General features: G+C 36.5%; 1 protein-coding gene across 2 annotated transcripts in view; it reads right to left on the bottom strand.

The window, feature by feature from the left end:
• Nucleotides 1–18,965, bottom strand: part of grid1b (glutamate receptor, ionotropic, delta 1b) — a 462,710-nt gene that overhangs the window by 195,669 nt on the left and 248,076 nt on the right. For both annotated transcript variants that reach the window (XM_084135167.1, XM_084135166.1), the window contains exon 3: nt 16,111–16,395. In XM_084135167.1, the coding sequence (XP_083991293.1) occupies nt 16,111–16,395 (285 nt within the window). The remainder of the gene's footprint in view (nt 1–16,110; nt 16,396–18,965) is intronic.

Here is an 18,965-nt window from a genome sequence, read left to right on the forward strand (position 1 = left end):
ACAAGGTTATATCTATTATAAAGCACTGAAAAAGCACCAAAGCATGGGCAATTCTAAGAAACTCAACAACACAGGGCAGGCTGCAATTACCACAATTGACACAATAGCACTGGTTATTGCTGAGGATGATTTAAACTATATGCTTGAACAGTCACAGTGTAATGTATGCTGGCTTTGTAAAGAGGCTGTTTTGAAGGACAAACTACAACAGCAAACCCACACTGTAAAAAAATAATCATGGGTCTTGTAATTTTCATTAAAAAAAATTAAGGTGATAATTAAAAATAGAAAATTGTAGTTCAGTGTTGTATAGAAAATAGTGAGAACATTTCACTAATAAAATCAAAAGATACATTTTCCTATTTTTTTTTTTTTTTTTAAGGAAACATACACAATTTTCAGGCTTGAATTGAGGAACCGATTAAAGGACAACTCCGGTGAAAAATGAACCTAGGGGTAATTAACACATGGTTACCGAGTCGATCTTTCCCTGGGATGCGTTTTCATGAAAATCGAATGTAAAGACTTTTATCTCTAAAAACAGTTTGGCTTATAACGCTAGTATATGGGGCACAGAGTAAGTAAAAGTAAATCGCTAGTTAATACCACTAACAAGGCTCAAAATAGCCTCACACTAACACGGTAGCATAATGAGGGTCCCTAAACTATCTTCTTATTAAACTGTCTGTACACTAACAAAGTTCTCAATGCTTCGGTTTGCATGTAGGGACCTTCATTATGCTACCGTGTTAGTGTGAGGCTATTTTGAGCCTTGTTAGTGGTATTAACTAGCGATTTACTTTTACTTACTCTGTGCCCCATATACTAGTGTTATGAGCTAATCTGTTTTTAAAGATAAAACTCTTTACATTCGATTTTCATGAAAACACATCCCAAGGAACGATCGACTCAGTAACCATGTGTTAATTACCCCTAGGTTCATTTTTCACTGGAGTTGTCCTTTAAGATGATAAAATTAAGGAAAAAAGGCTACCTATTTTTTTTTTTTTTTTTTTGAGAATTTGTTCAATTATGCGGTTTTATTTAGAGACACCATTGTTAGCTCCCAGGATGCTTTGCACATGGCTGGAAATGGAGAGGAAATATTGAAATTAAGTGTTATTTTATGTGTTTTTGAGTAAAGGGAAACATCTGTTAATGTTTAATGTTCAGTTATGTTTGACATTTGAAAGAGTTTCTATTTTGTTGAAGTTTTGATCATTACCATTGTGCAGAAGAATACTTATGGTTAGGTTGTGAATAAATGAATGTAATAATATTTTGAAGCATGTTGCTTTGTTCGTTGAGCAAAAATTTTGCTCTAATGCTAGTGCAGACTCAAGTTTGAAACTGTACTGCGCTAAAAGCATAAAGTCTTTTAAATATGCAATATAACTCAAAGTCAAATATAAACAGGTTATAACCATTCACTCTAATTCACACACTTTTGAGCGTCAACTTAAAATAAAAAAAGCATATTTTTTTATACACTAATATTAAATTCATTGTGTCATAGACTAAATAATTTAGGGGATTTTACCTGATTTATTTAGGCAGATTCAATGAAAGAAATCAAGCATTAACTACTCAAAACTATTATGTGTTATATTGTTACCATAATTTCTTTAAGTAAATAGCAGTAAAAAAAAAAAAAAAAATCAGTGCAGCACAGTAAATGGCTTAACCAATCAAAGCATTAAATATACCAGTCTTAAAAACACAAAGCAAAAAACGACATGTTTAACTACAACAGTAAGAAAGAGGGTGAGAAATGGTCAAATGAATAAATAATAATGTCCATTTATGGAAGAAGAAACATTAAACCTATCATTAAAAGTGGGTAGCCAGCTAAGATCTATTTAAAAATCTATGAACTATTTTCTAGCATAGCCTATATTAAATGAATTCTTCTAAAACGTATTATAATCCGTTTCAACCTATTTTTTGAAGTAATAATTGAAAAACTTGGGTATTATAATACATTTAATAACTAGCTAGAAACTGCAACGGGAATGTATTTCTGTTTTACAGGACTATGATTTTGCACCATTTTGCATGATTGCAGTGAAGTGGCGTGTACTTGCTGTAATAGATTGATAACCTTTTTAACCATATCCTACCCACAACCGATAAAAAAGAGACTAGTGGAACTGTTTGGTCCCTGTGAGTGAGCCAAAAAGCAATCATGCACCTAATACCAGTCTAATGTCGCTGTTCCAATTAAATGAGCCAAAGAGACAAGATACCAGGCCTTTCTCCACTCTCATTACCACTATGTCTAGCTGAGGCTGAGAATAAACCGTAACACTGTTTTTTTTTTTTTTACCCAAAAGCATTAAAAGAGCCTCCGTGGAAGACACCTGACAGTCAGTAATGGAGAATCAAGGCCTTTGCCACTAATCAATTATGCGTAGGTTGCTTGACATTGGTTATTGAGTTAAGAAGTAAATTAAGAAGTGAGCAAGGACGCATGGGATAAAAAACATCAGTCATGTTGGTGCAGTATATCAATGTACAATTTCAAATGAGTGGAACTTTGAAAAAAACTTTCCATGTTGATATGCTTAAAAGGGTTAGTTCACCCAAAACATCTCTGTCTTTACGTCTCTTATTAAACTTTTCAAAGTGGTAGTTGCATGGACGGTCAATGGAGGGATAGAAATCTCTCAGATTTCATTAAAAAAAATATATATATTTATTTATTAAACTCAACTAACCACATCTAGTTCTAGAAATTGGAAAATATTTTGTTGGAAAAATGTGGTAAGATTTTTTATAACACCAAAGATCAAGAGGGCTACCTCATCAGTATGTCAGCCCTGCTGGAGGATGTGCGGTGAACAGGATGTGGGTCATGCACATATTTTTTGGCAGTGCACAAAATTATCCCAATACTGGGATAGTATCTGGGAGGAATCAGGGAAAATACTTGGATATAAACTACCAAAGACATGCTCAGTACTGTACTTCGGAAGTCTAACAGAAAAGAAAGTACAAAATAAAGACAAATACTTAATTAAAATCCTTCTGGCAGCATCAAAAAAGGGAAAATACTTGGATATAAACTACCAAAGACATGCTCAGTACTGTACTTCGGAAGTCTAACAGAAAAGAAAGTACAAAATAAAGACAAATACTTAATTAAAATCCTTCTGGCAGCATCAAAAAAGGCCATTACACAAAAATGGTGTAAAGAGGACCCCCCAACCCTGAAAAACTGGAGAGACATTGTGGAGGAAATTCACAACATGGAAACACTAACATATATTTTAAGACTACAGCCAGAAATCTGCGAAGAGAGATGGAAAAAATTGACTTTATACACAAACTTTATTCACTATGACCACTGACACTGTGTTGTAAATGTTCTTTTTGTTGTTGTAAAATTGAAAAAAAAAACAATAAACCTTAAGTGAAAAAAACAAAAAAAAACATTTATTTGTGTTCTGAAGATGAAAGTGAAGGTGAGTAAATGATGACAGAATTTTCAAGTGGTTTCTTCAAATTCTTTATTCAAAGTTAATATTATTATTTTAACAGTGATGCTTGCCTCAGGAAACACCAGCAATTAAAATAAATGTCAGTAGTTTGGCCTTCAGACCTGGCTGTTGAATGCTTATCTGATCCATATTTGGGGTCAGACCAAGGGTGCAAAAGCAATGAGTACATAAGATTGACATAAGGTAAAATCCTCTTCTCAAATCCTTTCTGATATAATAACTTTCATGGTATATGCTTTCTAGAAGACACCTGGACTAGAATAAAGTTTGGATGAAGAAGTTTCTTTTACTTCACTGTTGGTCAAGTAAACAATTGGCTTGTATTATCTAGGGAAAATAAAGATATGTCAACTCAAGATGCCGAAGGTGAAAGTAAAAGATTTCAAAGTAAAGAAGTGTGCTAGCCTGACAAGCCAGACCCAGATCAAGATGTTGGGTCTGGGAACACACCATTGGCAGGGCTCAATCCGAGGGCCGGGATAAACGGTTGTCTTTCAAATTCCCTCTGCATGCAATAGGATGGCGCTACAACCAACCAGAGCGTTGTCCCACCAGCGAAGCTAGTTGATAGATGAAACTTTTGCCGTATCCGGTCGACAAAACTCCGAACACATCTTCCTTTTTAAGAATGACTTCAGTGCCGTTCTTTGTTCTTTTCTCAAAGAAAAGCTTAGCTCCAAGTCTTCCAGAGTTGCGGCCAAAGCCGATTTGAAAGACCGCTGTTCGCCAGCAGCAGCGTCTTCTTTGTTTTCAAGTAGCAGGGAATTCATGCAGAACCGTCACAACTATCTAACCCGACCGTTTTTTCTAGCTCGCAAGCCAACGGAGAGTTGCTAGACGACACTGGCTGCAAAATAAAAATTGCTGCCGCTAGGGTGCGTCTATAGCCTGGATGCCAGCCGAACTTAGCCCCGCCCACAACATTTGAGGTTGGGAAGTTTGGTCTGGACTTGATCCGTTGTGGAGCATCTATGCTCAAACCAGAGCTGTTCGGACCAATCAAATTGTCAGGGCGGGCTTTATACGATGATGGACAGATGATCAACAGTAACGTTATCATCCACGTCAACAAAGAGCGCTTGAATTGAATTTGTTTACAACAATGATGACTGCCGCTGGAGAATTGAGATGTGTAGATTCCGCCATCGCGTCTGTTATAGAATATATCGACAGACAGCGCATTAATTTTAAAAGAGGAACAGAGAACCTCAAGGCATTTGTCGATCGGAAAGATGAATGAAGTCACTTACTCCGTTGCTCTGATTGGTTGTAGGTCTATCCAATTGAGTGCAGAGGCATTTTCTTTCCTGGTTCGGTTGAAACACGCCCCATAATCACAGCCCAATGGAGCAGTATCAGACTCATATTCTGACTAGAATCTGAGTATGACGACGTCAGGCTAGTGCATCTAGATTTCTAGGCTAGAAGTGTGCAGGATTCTTGGAAAAAGTTGAGACAGAGAAAAACAACACAGAGATTTCTGAGTCACTTTCCTTTGTGAAGAAATACAATAATTTACATTTTGTTTTAGGTAGCAAAGTCTAGATTTTTCTAGTATTCAGTATAGACAATACTGGGTAGATTACATACAAATTGTAGTTAACAACGTAATCCATTACATTACACATTTGAGGTAGTAATCCAACTACTTTTAGGTTACTTTTAGATTATTAATCGTGTACAATATTGATATAAAATACAAAGAGAAATAAAATATATTCCATTCTTGGTAATCGACAACATGAAGTGCATTAAATATTGCTTTATGTCAGGGTTTCCTAGACATAGGAACCTACCTATTGGGGTTCATGGTGGAACTGCAGGAGGTTTGTGAGTTTAATGAAAAGCTATTATGTAATTAAATCATAAAAAAAACATATAATGAATTAATAATTAATTTTATAATAAGGAGTTGACTGGATATGAAATGTTGCAATGTTGAGAAAACACTTCTTAAAAGTGAAATGATTTCTGTAAATCCAGTAAATAAATGCTGTGTGGCTCTCAGTTTTCAGTGATATGCACGACTAATGGATGGATTGTGTGTGCAATTCCAAGTTTTTTTTTTTTTTTTTTTTTTCATAAGCAGGAAAATTTAAAAGATAAAAAAGAAGTAGTGGGGAAAAACAATGATTTCTGAATAATTTAAATGTGTCTGAACCACTATGATATTTGTCATTGTCAAATTTTCTGTTCTTATCTAATCTAAGGCAAATGTCCTTGTTGATACTGCTCCACCCTTTGACAAGCGTATGACTTCCACAATAATTCAGGGTCATTAACACACAGCCCTTCATCTCACTGCTGTCTTCTAGACACAGTGTTCCCTGGCCAATTAGGTCTGAAAAATAATAATAAAAAGACTTCAAAGGGTGAAACAGAACACTAAGATACAATGAACAGGCCAGATACTGGAGCTGCAGGTGTCAACACAATGTTACTCGCGGGCTCATTGAATGCTTAATTAGAGACAACAAATTACCTCCTGAATTATGATAGTGTACAGGAGCCTTTCTCTAATGCTCTTCCGTTACACCCATCTCATTTACTGTCATGTGTTTTGGATTTACCATTGTATTTACAAGAGTCTTGAAAAAAGGGCTTCTTTTCTAAGGGCCCTTTCACACCTACCTTGTTTGGTCCGGATTTTCAGACTTTTCAGTTTGGTCCGAATCAAAATTACAGGTGTGAAACCTCCCCCGGACCACGGTCCGGACCAAACAGACGAAATTTGGTCTGACGAAAAGAGGTAGTCTCGGTCTGGATCAAACTGAACAAAGGTTTGGTTCGTTTCTAGTGTGAAAGCATTTTCTGTATGGTTCGGACTTTCAGACCATTTACAGGAAGTTCCGGTGGTTCCCGCGTAGCCTAAAAAACTGAAGAAGAATATTTATGTGCAGATCTGTCAGTCCTACCCACAGCGTTTCTTCCAGCTGATTCACACATGCGCACACACACACACACACACACACACATATTTGTCCTGCGTCCTGCCGGCGACGATAAAATGTTTGCACAACGAGGATGTTCATTTGGCGAATTTGAACTAGCCTTGAGTATATTTGGTGCTGCAGGGAGTAATGCCATAATAATAAAAGTATAGTGGCAACGATATGCGTCTGTTCATTCATTCTTGTCAAAGTTACCTGCCGAATTGACAACACACTGACGTCAGACGCACATCCGTTTACAAACCAAACCCATATAGATGATGATGACAGGACACATGTACGCCATGTAACGTTATTTAGTGCACTCGCATAATTGCAATGTGAGACCAAACCAAAACTAACCGAATGTATACAATGTATCAAAACATGAACTTTGGTTCGGACCTTGGTGCAGACTTTCAGGTGTGAAAACGCCCTAAGTGAAAGTACAAAGACATTGACCTTGACCTAAGACCTTGATTAGCTTGTTCAGTTGTGCTTGATTATGGTTGGAGCTAAACTCTGCAGAAAAGTGGACCTTGAGGGCCAGAGTTGAGAACCCCTGTTCTAAGGTAATCCAATTCAACAAGTAAAACATGTACGATATTCTCTGTCCTGGTAACGATTAGGAGTTCATTCCAGGATTAAGAGACTATGATTTTAAGGAGGACCCATATGTGAATAGGGAATTATAGGGTGATTAGAATTTTATTGAATTTCCACAAAAATTAAAAAATATTTAACCACTTAACCATAGCTCTAAACCTGATTGGTTGAAAGAAAAGTTCAGGACAAACAAGGTTGATTAAGGATTAAATAAAAATCCTGGTAAATTTGAGGGTCTGTGGGTCTGAGTGAAAAGAATGTAGATAGATATGAGTAAAAAGACATGCTGAAATGAGACAATGAAGAGTTCTGAAGAAGAAGTGTATCAGTGATCATAGACAGCACAAGGTTGCAGTTATATAATAATATCAAGTTGGATCACTGTTTGTTGAGTGACAGGGGACTGGGATAATCAATCTGAACATGACATCACCCGGAGGGACAGGTGGAAACGGAACTTATACCTGTCCCAATGTATTTTTTTCCAAAAAGAGTTCCCAGTTCATGTTTGACCAGGGGCAAGATTTAAAAAAAAAAAAGACAAGATAAGATTTAAAGCCAGGAATGGCAGTGACAGCATGGAATTTAAATATGGGTTGGAAAGATCCAGAAGTGAGAAGCTAAATTTGACATGATTACCAAACACTTTCACCTCTTTCATACAAACCCATGGGGATGAAGGTGAAAATGAAAGATGAAAAAAAAAAATAATAATAATTGTGGCAATGGTTTTTTAGAGTGTTAAAGTAAATACTAAGATCTGAGAAGTAACCATTATAGTGATAAAAATGAATACAAAATGTAGCGTACAACCAAAGACTCCATTACTTATTCACTCAGTCGTCATTTAAAGCTGAATACTGTCATGTAGTCTTAGTGGTGGTTGCTTAGGCAAGCATCACTGTCACTATTGCTCATACTTACAAACCCCCAACCCCAAGTATTATATTTCAGTGTAAGCTTGTGAACCGTTTGTCCTACTGACATGAATGATATATATCAAATCATACAGCTTTTGAGGCCTTCTTCTATGAGATCAGTGATTTTCAGCAAGTGGACAATAAAATGGGTGAGAGTAAAGGTATATACAAACTTAGGGTTTAAAAAAAAAAAAAAAAAAAAAAAAAAAAAAACTTGGACCAGTAAGCTGTAACCTAGCAACACCTCAGCAACAACCCAAAACAGTGATTATGTGGGTATGTACAACAAAAGTGTATTTTAGTATAGAAAAATTAAAGCACACATAAAATCACGTCAATATCAGTGCACTGAGTTGTGGCTCAACCCACATAACTGAGACATTTTAGTATGTACTGATTTTTTGTATGGTAATTTGCCGATATAAATATTTGAGAGAGAGAGAGAGAGAGAGAGAGAAAATTCTAAATTTTATTCTAACTTAATGCACTTGCACTTAAACACTTGAATGTGGGTAAGGTTCATAAAAAAAGCAACATTTTGAGCAAAAAGCTGATAAAATCGCATTTTTGTCAAAGACTACATCCAGATTGGATTCAGAACGATGATCAAAACATAGATGGAGTAGATCCCCTAATGCTTGCACAGTCCTATACCTCGTCTTGGGTCGACATTTCATTCAGTAACATTAGGCAGTTTTGATTTATATGCTGTTTAATTTTGATGATTGCGTTATTTTACATAATGTATCTGCTAACATATCCTATCCCTTGTTTCTGCTTCTTCTTTACATGTCTTTTGATCAAGAGATTCGATACTCGGAAGCGTTGTCTCATTAATCTCTGTCAATGGCGGGGAAAGATTTGAAGATGATTAAAAGTGAGGGGTGTCAATGAGCAATTCATTTATTTACGTGATGAGCAATGCATTCATTTACGAGTAATCAGAGCAATTTTACTAGCAAAGAAAACCCTGCTAGTGGAATTGCCAACAGCCTACTGAAATTTCTGAAACGTCACCCCATTCACAGTGATAAACTGTTGAGACAAATCATATCATGAACTGCATTATGCAGACTTAAACAAAGCCTAAACAAACCTACCAAGCAGGGGAAACACAGGAAACTGTTAAAGCAGATTAGGAAAAAGCTAATGACAAGCTCTTTCTGCACATTCCCATTTCATGGATGGTGTCAACATCTTTGAGATGCATTTACATAATCTGCAAAATTCACTTAACTTTTTAGGTGACATGTCTATACGAGAGGCACTATAAGCTGTATAGTTTTTTTTATTTTATTTTTTTATTACAGATGCAGGTTTATTTAACAACCCTGTGTCGTGAAAAAAAAAATGTCTGTGGGTAAATTTTGACAAAATTGTATTGTGTTACTAATCATGTGCAAACAAACATTTATCCGTTTTAATGAACCCTACTGTAACCCATCAGTATTTTTGGGTCTGGCTTGCACTACTGCATAATATTTAGTGTATGAAGAAGAAAACTCGTGTGAATTGAAATTCCAGATTCTGGCGGCCCTTGCTTTTCTGGTTGCATAAAGACCATGGTGCACCTCAGAAAAAGGCTGCAGGCTACAAAACAATGGGGCATCTCAATGTTGGCTGCACAAAGAATACAAGAGGAGCGTTTCAAGCTGGAAATGGGACTTTGTTCAGGAGGTGTCTATGAGGACGGTATTCATCCACTCCAAAGGGAGCACAGAAGCCAACTAGTGAATGACAGCCATTGAAAAAAAAAAAAAGGACCCTACTGTGAAGAAAGAGCAATGAAGTCATGTGTGAGATAAAGTGTTGGAATACATCAACAACAAACTGTGAGGGATATGGCACTGTGTGGACGGCTGAGCGATTTTCGTTAGACCTGCATGCTGATAGTATTTCTCTTGTCTTTTCTTATTCTTTCATAGGTGATGAAGCAAATATAGAAAATATTGCATTATTCCCAAATTGACAGAGGTTTGACTTGATTCAGTCTGCTGTGCTGTAGTTTGGGAGGGACATTGTGTGCACTCACACAACAGAGCGGATCGCAGCATCACAGGGAGTGAGCGGGACATGTTTCAGAGGCCTGGCTCTGTACGTTTGTTCTTCAGTGTGTTTGATGTCTCAGAGTAAAGGACAGTGTGTGTGTGTGTGTGTGTGTGTGTGTGTGTGTGTGTGTGTGTGTGTGTGTGTGTGTGTGTGTGTGTGTGTGTAAAAGAGAGAAAAAGAGAAAGAGAAAGAGAGAGAGGGGGGTGGGGTGGGGTGTGACAGCGATTGGAGAGCTTGAGAAGGGAAAGAGCAAAAAGGGAGACACAGGGGAGAGATGGGAAACAGCACGGAAATCCAAGGTCTCTCTTTAATCATTATCATTCAGCTGTCAGTTGGAGTCCGGTCTGAGCTCGGCCATGGGCCACTATACCCCAGCCCCATCTGCTCCCAATAAAGCCCAACAAAAGATTTAATTTGAATAAATGTCCCATTTCTTCCCCTCAATTTATATGATTTTGCTCATCAGAGACAGTGATATTGAGATGGCTTTGGAGGACAATGGTAAAAAAAAAAAAAAAACTTGCACTGCGGCACTTCTGAATCTACAGTGCAACAGGAGTATAAATTATATTTTACTAAATTTGATTATAAACTATTACAAAAATAGTATGTAGCTATGGAAAAAAAAATCTAAGTTTATGATCTAAAATAAAAAATTGAGTACCTGTCAGTGGTGGGTGACTTGATGAACACTGTATTTCTTGCTAATTTTTCATGAAAATCAGTTATGCACATCAGCTCTATTGCTATTTGCTAGGAATTTGAGATGCAATAAAATTTCAATATATTGTAGGGTACACATAAGTTTTGAGGTCTTTGTGTTCTTTTTTCTGTACATCATAACACTGTCAAAAATACCTTTTGTTTAAAATCAGACTTGCAAAGATCAAAAGTGACACATACATAACCATGCATGATTTAAATGTTATCTAGAAATTGTTGGAGCCTATAAGGTTACAATAAGGTTGACATGTAGTTGCAAGGTTACTTATAGTTAGTAGAATGTCTAAAGTGACCATCGAAATAAAGTGTAACCAACTGCTGATATGCAAACAAGGGGAGTATGAGCAACTTTTTTTTTCCACTTCAAGCGCAGGTTAAGCACTGTATAATATAATTCTGTAATATGATTTTTTTAAGTAGAGTATTTTTTAAAAAACACATAAAATATATAACGTTTAGTGACTTGAGACTAGACTCGGACTTGTGAAAAAAGACTTAAGACTTGACTTCGACTCCAGCATTAAAGACTTCAGATTAATGCACTGTGAACTAACATAAATATTTTGATTAACATTGACACAGTTTAATAAATGCTGTAAAAAATGCTAGTTAACAAGTGAGAATTTATTGTAAAGTGTTACCGTTATTGAAGTTAATCACTTAAAAAATATTGTAATGTTAAAGGTGCAGTAGTTTCTTGCTACTTGAAAACATTTTAAACATCAAGAAATAAATTGTGTTTTTGTGAAGAGTTATCTGAATGGTGCCATCTCACATGAGATGTAGACTGTACTCCTAATCATTTTCAATAAAAGTATTTTAAATATATTTATGGTGCAGGTCACCCCTCTCAGTGCAGTTCACCATGCTGAAATGTTCGTCTTAAGGTAGGGACACACTGAGCCGACGCCAAAGAACTAGCGCTGATGAAACCTATCCCTAAGCTGTGAAGTTAACAAGCACAATCTTGTCGGACCAGAGCCCTGAAGAACTTGATGAGCCTAGATCCAGAGGCAGATATAAGCATCAACACAATAAGGACACATCCAGTGACACTGTTCCATTTCCTTGCTCCCTAGAAAACCTTGGTGTGTGGAGCTGCTAGGCCTAGCCGCTCTCATTGCCACTATTTAATGGATGTGTTGTAAAATCAAGGTCTGTAAAGCAGTCGTCTGAGCCAGTTCTTCATGTGCTGCACCTGTGTGAAGCCCTTAGAGGTCATTCTACAAATCCACTTACAACAATCTCTGCAATCAATTCTCTACAGAATGAACATGTTGTCCTAAACACACTGCTTTACTCAGTGTATTAAGGTGAATTTTATTAAACCTGTCTTTTGATCCATTAATTTAATCATAATAATAATGCTAAAAGCATTATTCTCTTCTATTTTGATTGTAAACTGTCTTTACATCATGTTAGTACTATTTGAATTGATTTGCTCTGACTAAATATAAATAAATAAAAATCCCTCTACCCAGGGGTGTGAAGTAATGAATTACAAATACTCATGTACTGTAATTCAGTAGTTTTGTTTTTGTTTTTATTTAGAAATTGTTTACAGTAACTGTACTTTTAGTCCATATTTTCCATCCCTTTGTTTTTACATGCTATTTTATCTGTATGCAATAAAATCGCAAAATACATTAACCACAGCAGTAGATGGCACCAACTGTTGTTAATCAATGAAGCACCTCCTTCAAGCATCAATTAAATCAAGATATCAGCATTTAATTATTCCTCTAATTTGAAGAAACATGCTAATATTTCTTATTTCTGATTACAACATGACCTGTATATCTACAGGGCCAACAATTTGGCACAAATTCCCAGTCCCATTTATTTACTTCAGGGTATAGAGAGACACGCTATTCACTGCCATGTCTCTCCCTCGTGCGCGTCTTGCAGCAGTCAGCAGCCTGTTGCATGTGGATGGGTTTAGTATGAGCACATGATGCACGCTGTGAAAAAGTGTTTTGGGGACATCCTAAAACGCTTAATGTGGAGAAAAAAAAATGTCACCATGGCTTAATGTACTGAAATCCAGAATGCACCTCACTGATGACCCATGGCGTTATACTGCATCTGTGAATTATAGTATGTACAGTGTTTTCTACATGTTTAAATTGCAGTGTATATTATTAGGGGATAGAAGTTCAGTTCTCAGTACATACTGCCAATGAGAACTTTTAAATACTTAAGACCGGTATCCCTTCTTCCATTCATAGCTAAGACATTTGAACTAGTCATGTTCAACCAAGTCTTTACCTTTCTTACACAGAAAAACCTCCTGGACAACAACCAGTCTGGTTTCAGAAGCGGCCACTAAACTAAGACTGCCCTGCTCTCGGTTATTGAAGCTCTGAGACTGACAAGAGCAGCTTCCATATCCTCAGTACTCATCTTGCTGAATCTGTCTGCTGCTTTTGACACAGTTAACCACCAGATCCTCTTGTCAACCCTCATGATGAAGCACATCTCAGGAACCACACTCCAGTGGTTCAATTCTTACCCCTCAGGTAGGGCCTTTAGGGTGTCATAGAGGAGTGAGGTGTCTAAGTCACAACATCTAGCTACTGGGGTGCCTCAGGGCTCAGGGCTTGGACCACTTTTTTTCTCCATCTACATGTCATCATAAGGATCTGTCATTAAGAAACATGGTTTTTCCTATCACTGCTATGCTGATGACACACAACTCTACCTCTCATTCCAGCTAGATGATCCAACAGTAGCTGCTTGCATCTCAGTCTGACTGACAGATATTTATTTCTGGATGAAGGACCACCACCTTCAACTCAACCTTGCAAAGATAGAACGCTTGTGGTCTCAGCCAATCAACACTTCATCACAACTTCTCCATTAAGCTATGTTAATCAACCATAACTCCATCCAGGACATCCAGGAACCTTGGAATTGTGATCAGTTAAATTTCACAGACCACATTGCTAGAACTTCTCGGTCATGCAGATTTGCCTTATTCAACATTAGGGAGATCAGGCTCTGCCTATAGGAGCATGCTTCCCAACTCCTTGTCCAAGATCTCATTCTATCCAGACTGGACTATTGTAATGCTCTCTTGGAAGGCCTTCCATCATGCACTGTCAAACCTCTGCAACTGATTCAGAATGCTGCAGCATGAGTGGTCTTTAACAAGCCGAAGAATGTGCACGCCACACCTCTCTTTATAAACTTGCAATTGTTGCCAATTGCAGCTTGCATCAAATTCAAGGCACTGGTGTTTGCCTACAGAACAACCACTGGCTCTGCACCCCTATACCTAAACTCACTACTTCAGACCTATGTGCCCTCCAGAAGCTAAGTGAATGGCGTCTTGTGGTGCCATCCCAAAGAGGCAAAAAATCACTTACATGGACCTTTACCTTGACTGTTCCATGCTAGTGGAATGAAAGAAATGGCTGAAGACGCATCTTTTTCATCAACCCTTGACCCATTAATACTGATATATACAATTCTATATATCTATAAAAAAAATTGCTATATGTCTAACTGTGCTAGACTATCACAGCACTTTTGCATACAGCATATTTTACATAATGTTACACTATTGTTGGTGTGATTGCTTCTAATGTTCTCCTCGCTTTGGATAAAAGTGTCTGCTAAATGATTAAATGTAAATTTAAATGGAAACAAACTACTCTTCTCATTCCAACGTTTTCTTAAAGAGACAGTGGCAAGGAAATTAACACAGAGAGTATGTTGCCGTATGGCCACACCTTCATGCGGTAGAAGGTTAATTCCTGTTCATTCATAATTAACAAATGTTAATTTATACATTAACGTTATTATTGTACATTATAAAATATTGACGTTAACTAAAAGTTAATTAAGTTATTGTTTATTGTTAGTTCATGATACTATTTGTTAATGAATTGAACCTCATGTAAAGTGTTACTCATTGACTAATGATTGTGGCACAGTCAGGGGAGGAAAGAGTACTGAACAAATATTCTGAAGTAGAAGTAGCCTACCATTAGTTTCCAAAACATATAGTGTGAGTAGAATAAAAGTACTTGTCCAAAAAAACTACTTGAGTAAGAGTAAAAGACCTTAGTTTAGCCAATGATGTGCTTTGGTTAAGTCACATGACATGACGTTTTTTTTCTGTGGCGCGATTTCTGACAGACTGCACAAAAAATAAATAAATAAATAAATAAATCGGAAACATCATCTCAGGTAAGTTATGATGACATATTCACCACTCAAAAAAGTTTTTTATGGAATTAGTTTTTGGTAAATCTATCAAATGTCTGTGTTGCCAAGCGGCAACACTGTGCAATAGTGGAATGACATTATTGCAATAGCTTAGCTAGCTAGAAAGATCATGCAGCTTCAATCTGTTAAGCTGTAACAAAAACAACATTAATGCTAGTGATATAATGTTGATTAGTCATATGTTAAGGACTGCCAAGGCATTTGTATTATGGGAAAAAAGCAACTTTAAATGGCTTTTTTTTTTTTTTCACTAGTGTATGTTGTTGCCATATGGCAACATATCATAAAGTACCTAAAAATAAAAAAATAAATTCCTTTTTTTTTTTTACAGCACTTCAAGTTAAGCCATTCTAAGAAAAGAAAAAGAGTCAAAAAAAAATTATATAGGTCTATCATAATGCGTGCGGTAGAGGGTTAACAATTATAGCATATTTATAAATTAACACACTTAAATTAGTAAAAAAAAATATATATATATAAAAAAAATCCTTGGTAACATACTGTAACGTTGTACCAATTATTCTAAGTTAATGTTAATTTCTACATTTACAAATACATACTTTACATCAGAAGTTGTATCTGTTAACATTGGTTAATGCACTGTGAAGTAAAATGAATCAATAAACAACTGTAGTTAGTTTATCATAGTTAGTTCATGTTAACTAATGCATGAACTATTGTTAAAAAATAAACCTTATTGCAAGATGTTACCAATATTAATGTTAATAAATAAACGAAATATACACAAACTAAATCCTTAATGTCATCATAACTAACTAGTCATACACTGCTCATTAACATTGTGACACACCAGTTGTTCACATTGTATAATTTTGTTAGTGTTGTTGAGCTGAAAATATGATTCGCCTCCACAAAGTAACTAGAAAGCAATCGTTCTGTATGCCGACAGTTTACCAGAGATCCACTCAACTTAGCAATACATGTTACTACAAACCAACTCTCCATCGATTTAATCACTGTTATTGTGAACTCAACCTTAATCAATCACTAGTTATCACATGGAATCATACCACAACAAATGCTCAGCATTAACTGTTCAAGAAAACATAACCTGTAAGTTGTAGGTAAGATTTATTTTATTTTGTTCCCAAAAGCAGGATTTCCTCTATGTTGCAATCAGTGACTTACCATAGTCGCTATCATAGAAGACGATGAACTTCTGCCAGCGCAGCTCACCAACTAGCGTCAACATGACATCACTTAGACGGACAGGCGGTCGTGCTGCGAGGGTGTATCGCTCTCCATCAGGACTTGGATTGAGTTGGCATGCGGTCCGGGGTGATCCTTCAGTGTTTCGCTGGACATAAAGGTGTGGTATGTGCATGGCATCTGTCAAGGACTGTAGAGCACTGGCTGAGGCACAGCCTGTAGATGTGACCAAAGCCAGGATCCCTTGCGTCATAAGTTCACATGCTGCAAAATGACAGAAAAAAAAAGAAATGATGAGCTTGGGTACTTAGTAAGAAGAACCAAAGAGTATGAGCAGAAAAAATGGACATCAAAACACTCACATGGCCCTGCTATTAACAGTGTTGAAATACAGCCTAGCTGGTAGAATAGAGTGTATAAGAAACAAATGTGCAATTCCTCTTTAGTGGATACCTTCCCCTTTTTTGTCTTTCATTCAATGACAAAAACCTTAATATGCAAGTTAGCAGAAGTTAGCATAAAATATACCCCATCATTTTTTTTTTTTTACATAAAAGAGGAAAAGGATGGGCCGACTGCAATATTTTTGAAGAGGTTATTCATTTTTGATGACTCTTTGAGTTGTGTGAAGTGAATAAGTGGTCTCTTCTGTGGGTGAGACAAAATTTGCCTCTAAAATCTATGAGCTTTAGAAATAATTTCGGATAACGTTTTGCGCCTGGCTAAAAACATTTTAAGTGGAGAATTCTCATTTACAAGACACTTTAGATCGAAACATTTTTGGTGGACAACAAAGAGGGCAAAAAAGAAAGGAAACAGGCTTGAATTGAAGAAAGAAAAACCCAAACCATATTTAGAGGCCAGAATGTTAACCACCCACAAAACCCTAGCACTCTAACAGATAATGCATTCATTCAAACACGGACAACAAAAGATAGTTTCAGTTTTACACATTTCGATTTTATAAGCAATCGAATGTACAATTTTGAAGATCAGAACAGTTTTGAAAACATCACACCTCAGTTTTGTCTTTTTTCAGTTATGTTCAGTCAATAGCCACTGTATCTTTGAGAAAGAGTAAGAAGTGAATAATTTCAAGTGTGCATTGAGATACACTGGTGTCCAGAAGTTACATCACAGACCTTTATTCTCTGCAGACAAGGCAAATCTGGAGTTTCAATTAGATGTGTACAAAGGATGCATGAGTTAATCGAGCATTTAAGATAATAAAATAACAATGAAGTAACAGGTACAAGTACAACTGGGTGGTATGATGATCAGAACAAGAGTGGAGTTTTGTCTCACAGTTTGCTGCATTATTATAGAACACATTTCTATTCGTTTTCATCAAGTTCCAAAAGAGAAAATAATCAATTGGAATGAAGTACCTATCATGTGTAAACTATTGAACTGAATTAGTGAAACCTGGACATTGCCACATGATTATTTATTATACTGCCATTCCTTTTATCAATTTACAGCAAAGATAACAATGTCATGATCTAAACTGTGTGTAATAGGAAACCCTCATACCATCACAATTTTGGCCATAACAACCAGCCCCTAGGCATAATTCTCTTTGTGCGGATTATGAAAAGCCCATTTTCTAATTTTGAAATAATCTTAAAGCCATTAATTAATTTTTAGATTAAAATCTAGAACAGTACATCATAAAAGAATGAAAGAGGGGTTTTTTTCGAGCATAAAGGGACCTTTGCTTCAGCAAGGTTTCAATGCTTAATCGCTGACAAAATATAAAGGGACAGACTCATTGTCTGCTTTTGTATTAATCAAGGCCAGTTGAGCTTTAATTTGACTTCGTCTTAATTAAATTTCTTGGTTTTGTGTGAAGTGAACTCTGTGCATCCTCAGGGTCACGAAAAGTGACCTGTTTATCGACCCTACATACAAAAAAAAAAAAACTACAACCAAACAGCTGACTGAATTCCACTTGTTTTGGACTCTTAAATAAGAGGTGTGCATTGTATTCAGCTGCAGGAGCAAAGCCAAGAATCAAGCACCATGGGGATAAAACCTATTTTGCATTCATATTGCTTCTATTTAATCAAATGTTTTAATGGGGTGATAGTAAGTCTGTTAGTATATAATAGTACAATGCTTAATAAGAAAAATAACAAGTCTCATATAATCGTGCATATAGCACGTGCACAATGTGCTATAAAAGAGTTGAGAAGTCTTTATGTCTGATACGTTAATCTTAGATTGTTAGATTGTTAGATTGTTCCTAAAGGCAATGTGATCCTTGAGGCTAAAACCCAGCTATCGGCTCGAACTTTAATTAGAGTCTAATCAGTTGTCTAGACTGCCCTTTAATGTATTACTGCTCTAGGTCAAATGGCACTGGTGGAGTATTTTCCCCTTCTCTTTAAAAACTGGTAACCTTAAACATTAGCTTCATAGTGTTTCATTTTCTTAAAGATTCTGAAAGTTGTGGCTTTGTTATCACTGGTTGTGATTTTTATAATTATTAAAAACTGTATGCAGGACATGAGGGGTCACTAACAATTCTCCCAACCTGTTTTTCGACACAGGAAAAGTGCAGATCCTGCAGTGAGGGCAAGTCAGACCCAATAATGTGTTCTGCCGTCATAACAAGTCTCTGAAGTCTGTGCCTGTCCCATTGGGTGGCAGAGAAGTACCAAACAATTAATGATGAACACAGGACAGATTCAATCATAGCCCTGTAGAATTTGCACAGAATTTCCCTTGACATGGTATACTTCCTTAATTGACGGAGGAAGTGCATCCTCTGCTGTGCTTTTTTTGACGATATGGACAATGTTCCTCTCCCACTTCAGATCCCTGCAGATGGT

This window comes from Abramis brama, assembly GCF_963993115.1.
Source record: "Abramis brama genome assembly, chromosome: 14".
Lineage (NCBI taxonomy): Eukaryota > Metazoa > Chordata > Actinopteri > Cypriniformes > Leuciscidae > Abramis > Abramis brama.